Source organism: Penaeus japonicus, unplaced genomic scaffold (genome assembly GCF_977035675.1).
Source record: "Penaeus japonicus unplaced genomic scaffold, GWHDUDI00000001_assembly GWHDUDI00000021, whole genome shotgun sequence".
NCBI classification, from domain to species: Eukaryota; Metazoa; Arthropoda; class Malacostraca; order Decapoda; family Penaeidae; genus Penaeus; species Penaeus japonicus.
This window is the reverse complement of record NW_028234423.1, coordinates 21,299,007-21,309,006: the sequence shown is the minus strand read 5'-3', so window position 1 is coordinate 21,309,006 and position 10,000 is coordinate 21,299,007. Positions and strand designations below refer to the sequence as shown.

The 10,000-nt window shown below is 43.4% G+C and overlaps 1 protein-coding gene across 1 annotated transcript in view; it reads right to left on the bottom strand.

Moving 5' to 3' along the window:
* Positions 1–4,225: 4,225 nt before the first annotated feature.
* Positions 4,226–10,000, bottom strand: part of LOC122265116 (uncharacterized) — a 24,684-nt gene continuing 18,909 nt past the window's right edge. Inside the window, exons 3-6 of the mRNA XM_086549083.1 lie at positions 7,384–9,634; positions 6,984–7,094; positions 5,679–5,762; positions 4,226–4,382 (exon numbers count right to left, since the gene is read on the bottom strand). Of these exons, the coding sequence (XP_086405209.1) occupies positions 4,369–4,382; positions 5,679–5,762; positions 6,984–7,094; positions 7,384–9,634 (2,460 nt within the window). The 3' untranslated portion in view covers positions 4,226–4,368. The remainder of the gene's footprint in view (positions 4,383–5,678; positions 5,763–6,983; positions 7,095–7,383; positions 9,635–10,000) is intronic.

Sequence of the window (10,000 nt, the reverse complement as noted above, 5' to 3'; positions counted from 1 at the left end):
CCGAGCTGGCTATAGAGGGCTACCTGCTACCTGCGGTCCTTTCTGCAGTGTTGCCAGACTCCAAGATAAATCGGGATTTCTCCAGATTTTTTTTTTTTTTTTTTTTTTTTGCGTGATGACAACTTTTTCCAGAATGTATTTTTTCATTGGAAACTGGGTAATCTCCAGATTTTAGCAATTATTAGGAAAAAGGTGTAAATAAAACTCGAGGAATCATTGTGTATCCAAAGGCTGAACATTTTTGCAACTGAAATTAATTCTTGCAAAAGATGTGAATGACTCACGTTTCTGCCTCTAAACAGAATATTTGCATTCGAATTCGCAATTGTTGAAAATCAATGTTTGCAATGGCGAATGCTACAAAACAATAATTTAGACCATTACGAGTGTGTTGCTTTGTGTGTATGTGAGTGTGTGTGTGTTTCTTTGGGTTTGTGAGTGTATGTATGTGTATGTGTGTACGATCGCGTGTGTGTTGTGTGTGTGTGTGTGTGTGTGTGTGTGTGTGTGTGTGTGTGTGTGTGTGTGTGTGTGTGTGTGTGTTTGTGTGTGCAGTCAAGAGGGAAAAAATATACCCAATGAGTCAGCAGAAAAGTGGAATCTAGGGCAAAAGGGGGGTTGCGTCAAGTGTTACACGTGTCCGAACAAGTACATGCACACACACACACACACACACACACACGCACACACACACACACACACACACACACACACACACACGCACACACACACACACACACACACACACACACACACACACACACATATACACACACACACACCCGTGTGACATTCCATCGAGTGTCTCTCTCATTGACCTTAAACAACAACTGGCAACTCATAGGTTAACTCACGGTGTTGCAATATGAAGATCATTTATTTTTTGTATCTTTCACTCACGTAACGCACTGTTTCACATAATCTTCAAAGCATGCACATGGTCATGCAAGAACATATCCGTGCTTGCAATCTTTCAATCCGTGTGTGCAGGCTGCGTAAGTTTCGGTAGTGATTACGAATATTAGTATTATCATATATGTTTATATATATATATATATATATATATATATTTTTTTATCTTTATCGTTTTTTTTTTATCTTATTTCTCTTTCTCGGTTCATTCTCAATCTTCTTCTTTTTCTTCCTCTTCATTCTTTTCTTTATCTTCGTCTTTCTCACCTTTTCTCTTGATATTTTTCTTCTTCGTCTTCTTCTTTTCTTTTCTTCTTCTTCTTCCTTTCGTCTCCTCTTCTTCCTCTTCCATTTTCTCTCCTTCCTTTTCCTCCTTCTCGTCCCTCTTCTATCTTTATTCTTCTCTTTTCTTCTCCTCTCCTCCTCCTCTTCTTCCCTTCCCATTTTCATTTTTCTTCTTCTCCTCTTCCTCTCCTTTTCTTCTATTTTATTGTTGTTGTTTTTCGTAATTTCTTTCTTTCCTTCTCCTTCTTCTTCCTCCTCTCTTTTTTCCTCTTTCTTTATCTTCTTCTTCACGCTCTTCTTCGCCATCTTCTCTTATTTTATTCTCCTTCTTCTTCCCAAACTTCTTCTTATTCTACTTTATTCTTCATTATCTTCTCCTTCTCTTTGTTCTCCTTCATTTCCTTCCCCTTCTTCTTTCTTCTTCTTTTTCTTCTCCTTCTTAGCTCCAGTCCACGATCTTTGCAACACGCTTCAGTTCAATCAAATGTTGCAGTAAGTGGTATTCTGCGGCGCCTCTTGTTGCAAGGGGGTATTTGGCAACTTTCTCTTTCGTTTTTTGAGGCTTTCTGAATCACTCACAAAAAATAGATGGATGGGAGGGAAGACAAGGGGATGGAAAGGAAGGAGGAAGGGAGGAAGGGAGGAAGGAAGGAGGAAGGGAGGAAGGGAGGAGGGAAGGAGGAAGGAAGGAGGGAAGGAGGGAGGGAGGAGGGGCGGAGGAAGGGAGGAGGGGAGGAAGGAGGAAGGGAGGAGGGAAGGAGGAAGGGAGGAGGGAAGGAGGAAATAGAAAGGGAGGAGGAAGGAGGAAGGAAGGAGGAAGGGAGGAGGGAAGGAGGAAGGGAGGAGGGAAGGAGGAAGGGAGGAGGGAAGGAGGAGGAAAGGAGGAAGGGAGGAGGGGAGGAGGAAGGGAGGAGGGAAGGAGGAAGGAGAGGAAGAGGAAGGGAGAAGGGAAGGAGAAGGAGGAAGGAGGAAGGGGAGGAGGAGGAGGAAGGAGGAAGGAGGAGGAAAGGAGGAAGGGAGGAGGGAAGGAGGAAGGAAGGAGGAAGGGAAGGAAGGAGGAAGAAAGGAGGGAAGGAGGAAGGATGGAGGGGCGGAGGAAGGGAGGAAGGAGGAAAGGAGAGAGGAAGGAAGGAAGGGAGGAAGGAAGGAGGGAATGAGGGAGGGAGGAGGGACGGAGGAAGGGAGGAGGGAAGGAGGAAGGAGGAAGGGAGGAGGGAAGGAGGAAGGGAGGAAGGAAGTAGAAAGGGAGGAGGGACGGAGGAAGGGAGGAGGGAAGGAAAAGCAGGAAAAATAGGAGAAGGAGGAACAGAGGTGAAGGAAAGGAAAGGAAAGGGAGAGGGAGAGAGAAAGAGAAAGGAAGAAGAAGAAAAGAGAGAAGAGACGAAAAGAAGAAGAACAAAGAAGAGAGGAGGAGAGAGGAGAGAAGAAACGAGAATGGAAGGAAGTGAAAGTGAAAGAAGAAGAAGTAAGAAGCAAAGCATGAGAATGAGTAAGAGAAAAGAGGACCAGAAGGAGAGGAATAAAGCGAAGGAGGAAATGGAGGAGAATAAAAAAAAGAAAAGAGAGGATGAGGATGAGGAGGAAGAATAGGTAGTAACAAGAGAGGGAACCAAACGGAGAAAGAGCAAAAATACAAAAGAAAAGAAATTCCGAAAAAAAGGAGGAAGACAGACATAAAACAAAAAACAAAAACAAAACAAAACAAAGAAAAACATAACAAAAAGATAAAAAGATAAAAACAACCTACAAAAACAGCAGATTTCAAACCGACATAAATAACGCAGAATTAAAAACAATTACTAAGCTATGAAACTGATACTAATATGACTTTCATTCACACCTGTGTATTTGATGAAGACTTCCCTTGAATGAAATTAATATTCTCTAAACCAATGCAATTGTCTTGCACATGCATATTTTCCCACATAACATGCACATTTATCTACACATATTAGTAAACCTTTTTTTTTTTTTTTTTTTTTTTTACATTTTCAATACTTGTATATCGACGTGATCAGCAATGAAACTACGATTGCATATGCATAGTTCTTTCGTTTGACTTGAAAGGAAGTATATATATAGATATCTTTTTTGGTGAATGTGAAGGACGGTTTAAAAAAAAAGTCTGGGATCTGAATGTGAAGGGGCATGAGAGGAGGGGGGGGAGGGGTGGCAAGGAGGAGGAGGAGGGGGAGTGGGGTGTGGGAGGGGGAGAAAGTCGGGGAAGAGAGGAGTGGAGGAGGTGGAGGAAGAAGATGGAGGGAAGGAGAAAGAGGAGAGAGGAGAGAGAGACGGAGGAGGGAGAGAGGGAGGGAGGGAGGGAGAAAGGGATTTAGGGAGAAGGAGATGGAAGGAAGGAGGGAGGAGGTGGAGAGAAAAGGAGGTGAGGAAAGGGAGAAGAAGGGGGAGGAGAGAGTTGGATGTGGAGGGAGGGAGAAGAAGGGAGGGAGACGGAGGAGGAAGGAAGAAGAAGGCGGTAGGAGAAGGAGACAAATATGGAGACAGGGAGAGAGAGAAAGAGGGGAAGAAAAGTGAGAAATGGGGGAGGCGTCGGACCGGGGAGGAGGGAGGGTGGGGTGAGGCGTCCGACCTGGAGGAGGGGGGAGGAGGGGAGAGGGGGTAAGGGGGAGAGGGGGGAGGTAAGGGTCCGGTTATTTCGTACCGGAAAGTGAATTGGTTCCGGGCCGTCGAGGTGAACGTAACATTACTCAGCAAACGCCTTTAGTGTTTAGAGAGGGAGCGTTTGAATGTGTACGTGTGTGTGTGTATGTGTGTGTGTGTTAGTGTGTTTATGTGTGTATGTGTGTATGTGTATGTGTGTGTGTGTGTGTGTGTGTGTATGTGTGCGTGTGCGTGTGCGTGTGCGTGTGTGTGTATGTGTGTTTGTGTCAGATTTTTTTTAGCCTGAACATGTGTGTGTGTGTGTGTGTCTGTGTCTTTGTGCGTGAAAAAATGTATACAAGATAATAAAAAACTAACAATAGAAAATAAAACAGTATAATTTTAATAATATTTACACTATCCGCTATCTACAGCAGGTTTTACAACACACCAAGTGCATTATCTGAAGCTTATTTACATAGTCCTTGGGAGATTGCACACGTTTTAGAGACGCTCACACACACACACACACACACACTCACACACACGCTTTCTTGGAGCTTCGCGTAGTTATCTGCCGTAATCTGAAAAGAGAATAAACGAATTAAGTAAGGAATATAAGACTCATAGTGATAAAAAATATATATATATTAACATTCCTATCATAACTATCAATAATCTTAGCTATTTAATGAACCACAATCATCTGCTATGAACCACAATCAACCTGCATAAACAACAATCACTTTGAACGAACCATTGTTACCTTGTATGGACCACAATGATAGACGGTCAGCTGCTATGAACCGAATTAACCCTGTATGAGCTACAATCACCTAATCTGACCTACAGTCACTCTGACTCACTTGCTGAATGGCTAAAAACAACAACACTGTAACCAAAATAGGTTTATTTTGCTTATAGTGAGTTTTATTACCACATTGACCTGATGTGAACCTATTCCCCACTGAACTGAACACAATCTCTTTGGATGACTACAATTCCGGAGAACTACATTCACTATGCCCTTAACACAGTTATTATGGGCAACTTGCAATCTCCGCACTAGCCATTTATCAATTATATTTACTTTATATGGTCCAATATTCTTTATTATAATCATCATTATCACCATTGTCATTATCTTTAGCATGATTATTATTGTTACTGTAGTCATCATCATTATCACCATTGTCATTATTATTATAATGATTACTATTGTCACTAGAGTCATCATCATTATCATCATCAACATCATTTTTATTATCATCAGCATCAACATCACCATATCATCCTCATCATCACTGTTCTCATCACCACCACCAACCAAGGTTCATTACGATAACGATAAAAGAGAATCATAGCTGAACTCTAGACACCTTGATTAAAACAACCTGATTAAGCCATGCTAAATGCACCATGACTACTCTGAAGAATCACAGGCACCATATGTGGATCACAGGCACCATACGTGGATCACAGGCACCATACGTGGATCACAGGCACTATACGTGGGTCACAGGCACAATGCATGGATTACAGACACCATGAAGGAACTACAGATACCATAAATGAGCCACAGGTACTGTACATGAACCACATTACTGAACCACAGGCACCATGAATAAACCACAGACACTATAAATAAACACCAATCACCCCAAATGAACCTACAACCACCCTAAATAAATAACAGTCATCCTATCAAACCTACGAGCATCGTATATGAACCTCACACACCCACAACAGAACCTCATGCAACAAAAATAAGCAACAGGCACCCCTCCTAAAGAATAAACCTCTCATTCCTCTGCCATGCACCCCTTTGCCATGCACCGAAGAACCTTTAAAAACAACAGTTCCAATATCACTTATCTTACCGCGATTGGCACCGGAAGAGCCTGGCGGGGGCAGAGTGCCAACGTGGGTCAGGTGAGCTCTTGTAATGCTGAAGTTATCGCCATCTGGATGTAAGGATTATTAAATTGATATAAATTGATATAAATTAAATTGATAAGAGGGTTAGATGTTGAGGTGTTTTTGTTTTGCCGATTCGTACTCTGACCCATACAAAGGTTTTAAAAAACAAAACAAAAGGTTTATTTGTTGTGTTCATCAGTGACGAAGGATTGGAAAAGTGTTTTACGAGGGTGATTTGTCTAATCAGGTCTGTAATTTAATGTTGATTGATAATGAGATGAGGGATTCATTAGAGGCTGAATTCATGGACTGAAGAAAGTTTCAGACAGAGGAATGCAAAGATGAATATTATACATAAAGAACTTATATTACAACCTGGCAATTTTAGGCATGAGTGCAGTGTTATTCGGTTTTATTTAAGTATAAAGAGCCCAGTATAACTAAAGCACTAAGTTGATGAATAGATGAGGTAATGATATAATGAAAGTAGAGAAATTAGAAGATCATAATCTTATAGATTAACAAGGGAAATGACTGATCATTTTGAGAGATTAAATTATGATTACCGCGTGATATATACGTGCGTAATTCTTTGTGTCTACCCTTCTAAGGCGTGATCTTATCACCCGGGGGACCACGGCGGGTCGTACTCAACCCATCCGTCTATGATGATGAATTATTTATGTAATAATCAGTAATCAATAGAGAGAGGAAGAGAAAGGGATTGTACATTCAATAGTCTATTTTCTGCTTCGTCTTCCCTTTCCTTTTCTTTTCACAATAGCAAAACCTCATACGGAACGATATGCAATTTTTTGTCTTACAACACCCATTGTTGGAAATTTGCTCTTAACGTGAGAAAATCTGACATGTGGCAAACCACGCCCGAAAAGGCTCTTTCTGTCATTACTGAAAAGGCAAGGAAACTAAGAATATATAGTCTTTCTCACACTGAAAATAAAACCCTATACTTCTTCCTTGAAAGGTCACATCAATAATCAGAGGGAGAGAGAGAGAGAGAGAGAGAGAGAGAGAGAGAGAGAGAGAGAGAGAGAGAGAGAGAGAGAGAGAGAGAGAGAGAGAGAGAGAGAGAGAGAGAGAGAGAGAGAGAGAGAGAGAGAGAGAGAGACGAAGCTAGCACTGAATGTAACATTGTTTCAAATCCAGTCACTGATTCTTTTTTTTTTTCTTAGACGTACAATGAAAGTGATATATCTTCTTCACACTTTACACGCACACATAACCGTCCACGTATAGCAACTCACCGAACAAATGATCTATGATGTCACGGCCTTCAAAGGTACCAACGTGAGATAAGCGAGCCTTCGTAATGGAAAAAGTTCCGCTGGTTCTCCGATTGTTATAGTCACCCTCCCCTGCAACAGAAAACGAATGAGGACCAGAAGGTGGAAATGGTCATCATATGCCAATGGCATGAGGGATGGTGGCAGAGGAGGAAGTAACGATGATGATGACGATGATGATGATATTAATAATGATGATTACGTTACCGATGATGAATGTAATAATAAAGATAATATAATTTTGAAAAAAAAAGATAATGATATTAACTGTGATTATAACAGCATGTTTTAGAAATTATACATTACAGCAGAACTCAACGTTACATAACAAATCGAGAAAGTCGGCAAATGTTGCACTCACCTCGACCTCTGCCGCTGTGGGTGAGGACGGGGCCCGCAGTCGTGACTCCACGGGTAATCACCGCCCCACTTGGCCTTCCGATGCTCACAGGGCTACCAACAGCCATGCTACTCCGGAGACTTCCTCCAGTTTCGACACGTACAGGACTGCCAACAGTCATAGTGCCTTTAATATCTATGGAAGTTCTCGCACTTGCAGGAGTGGTAGCACTGACAGGACTACCAACAACCATGGTGCTTTTAACATCCGTGGAAGTTTCAATTTTCGCAGGACTGCTGACAATTGCAGGACTACTAACGGCTGAAGTCTGTGTTGGAGTACTTGCACTCACACTTACAGGACTACCAATGAACATGGTGCTCTTAAAGCCTGAAGGACTGCTAAGAGTGACAGGGCTGCCAATCGCCATAGTGTTCGCAGCACTCAGAGGACTACTAACACTGACAGGGCTGCCAACAGACATTGCACTCTTAACACTTGAAGGGGTAGTAATGCTTACAGGGCTACCAACCGTCATAAGGCCTGTAGCACTCGCAGGGCTGCCAACATTGACAGGGCTTCCAAAATTCATAAAACTTTTAAGGGTCGTTGGGACGCTAACACTAACAGGACTGCCGGCACTCACGGAGCCTGATCCAACATTCCTTCCACCAAAGCCAACAAATCCTTCAACGGGACTCGCACCGGGACTTCCAGTAGTGATCGAGGATACAGTAGGATCCCCTGTGAGGCCAGCGGAAGCAGCCAAACCAGCTGAGGCGTCGACAGGGCTGCCAATGAGACTTCCAACAGACGCAGCAGCAGGGCTTCCAATACCAAACGTGATATCACCAAGGCTACCAACACCACCGGGGGTATCAATAGGGCTACTAACACCAACTGAGACATCAGCAGGGCTGCCAACACCAACGAAGGCACCAGCAGGGCTACCAACACCAACGGAGGCATCAGCAGGGCTACCAACACCAATAGAGACATCTGCAGGACTACCAACACCAGCGAAGGCACCAACAGGGCTACCAACACCAACGAAGGAATCAGCAGGGCTACTAACACCAACTGAGGCATCAGCAGGGCTACTAATACCAACAAAGGCATCAGCAGGGCTACCAACACCAATGGAGATATCAGCAGGACTACCAACACCAATAGAGGCATCAACAGGGCTACCAACACCAACGAAGGAATCAGTAGGGTTACCAACACTAACGAAGGCATCAGCAGGGCTACCAACACTAACGAAGGTATCAACAGGGCTACCAACACCAATAGAGGCAACAGGACCGATCGATCCTGCCGAAGAAAGCCCAACCCCTGCACTGCTCTCGCCTGGGATTGCAACATTGAAGTCTGCAAAACCACCTCCACCCACACTCAAGCCACTCTGTCCCCCCAATCCTCCAAGGGGAACGTCAAAGCCCGCTCCACCACCTAATCCACCTCCCGCTCCACCTTCAGAGCCCGTTAATCCACTTCCCGCTCCACCGACAAGTGCAGAAGCGACAGGTCCATCAAATCCACCGAATCCTCCATCAAATACACCAAGGTCGCTGAAGCCATGATCTAATCCACCTAAGCCGCCATCGAATACTCCCAATCCACTATCGAATCCACCGATTCCAGTATCCAAGCCACTTAATCCACCGATTCCAGTATCCAAGCCACTTTGTCCGGTGTTGAAGCCACCTAAGCCACCGTCAAAATTGCCTAATCCGTCTAGAGCAGCCAGTCCACCGTCGAATCCACCTAATCCACCACCAAAACCATCGATGTTACCAGCTCCACCTGAGCCATGGAAATCATTTAATCCAGGATCGAAACCAGCTAATCCACCATCAAGTCCACCTAATCCACCATTCAGTCCTCCTAACCCTCCATCGAAACCACTTAATCCACTATTCAGGCCGGCTAATCCACCATCAAGTCCACCTAATCCACCATCAAAACCAGCTAATCCACCATCAAATCCACCATCAAAACCAGCTAATCCACCATCCAGGCCACCTAAACCACCAAACGAGTTTACTCCGCCAGAAAGTCCACTCCCTCCACTACCAATACCGCCTCCATCTCCTTCTCCACCTCCTCCTCCTTCTCCTCCTTCGCCTCCTCCACCTCCACCCCCTCCTCCTCCTCCACCTCCTCCTCCTATAGTATTGCCAAGTAAGAGAGGTACGCCTTGAGGTTTCAGTTCGCCCACTGAAGCCCCGATTACAACCAGGGCCGCGGCTGCCACTAGGTGCTCCAAATGCTGAAATCAGAACAGCTGATGAATATACTGTCAATGAAATGTATGAAGGAAATATATTGAATATGCATGGATTATATGAATGTGGATGGGATACATGAATGTGAATGAGATACATGAATGTGAATGAAATACATGAATGTGAATGAAATTCATGAATGTGCATGAAATACATGAATGTGAAATAAATACATGAACATGAATGAAATACATGGATGTGAATGAAATACATGAATGTGAATGAAATACATGAATGTGAATGAAATACATGAATGTGAATGAAATTCATGAATGGAAATGAAATACATAAATGTGAATGAAATTCATGAATGGAAATGAAATACATAAATGTGAATGAAATACATGAAT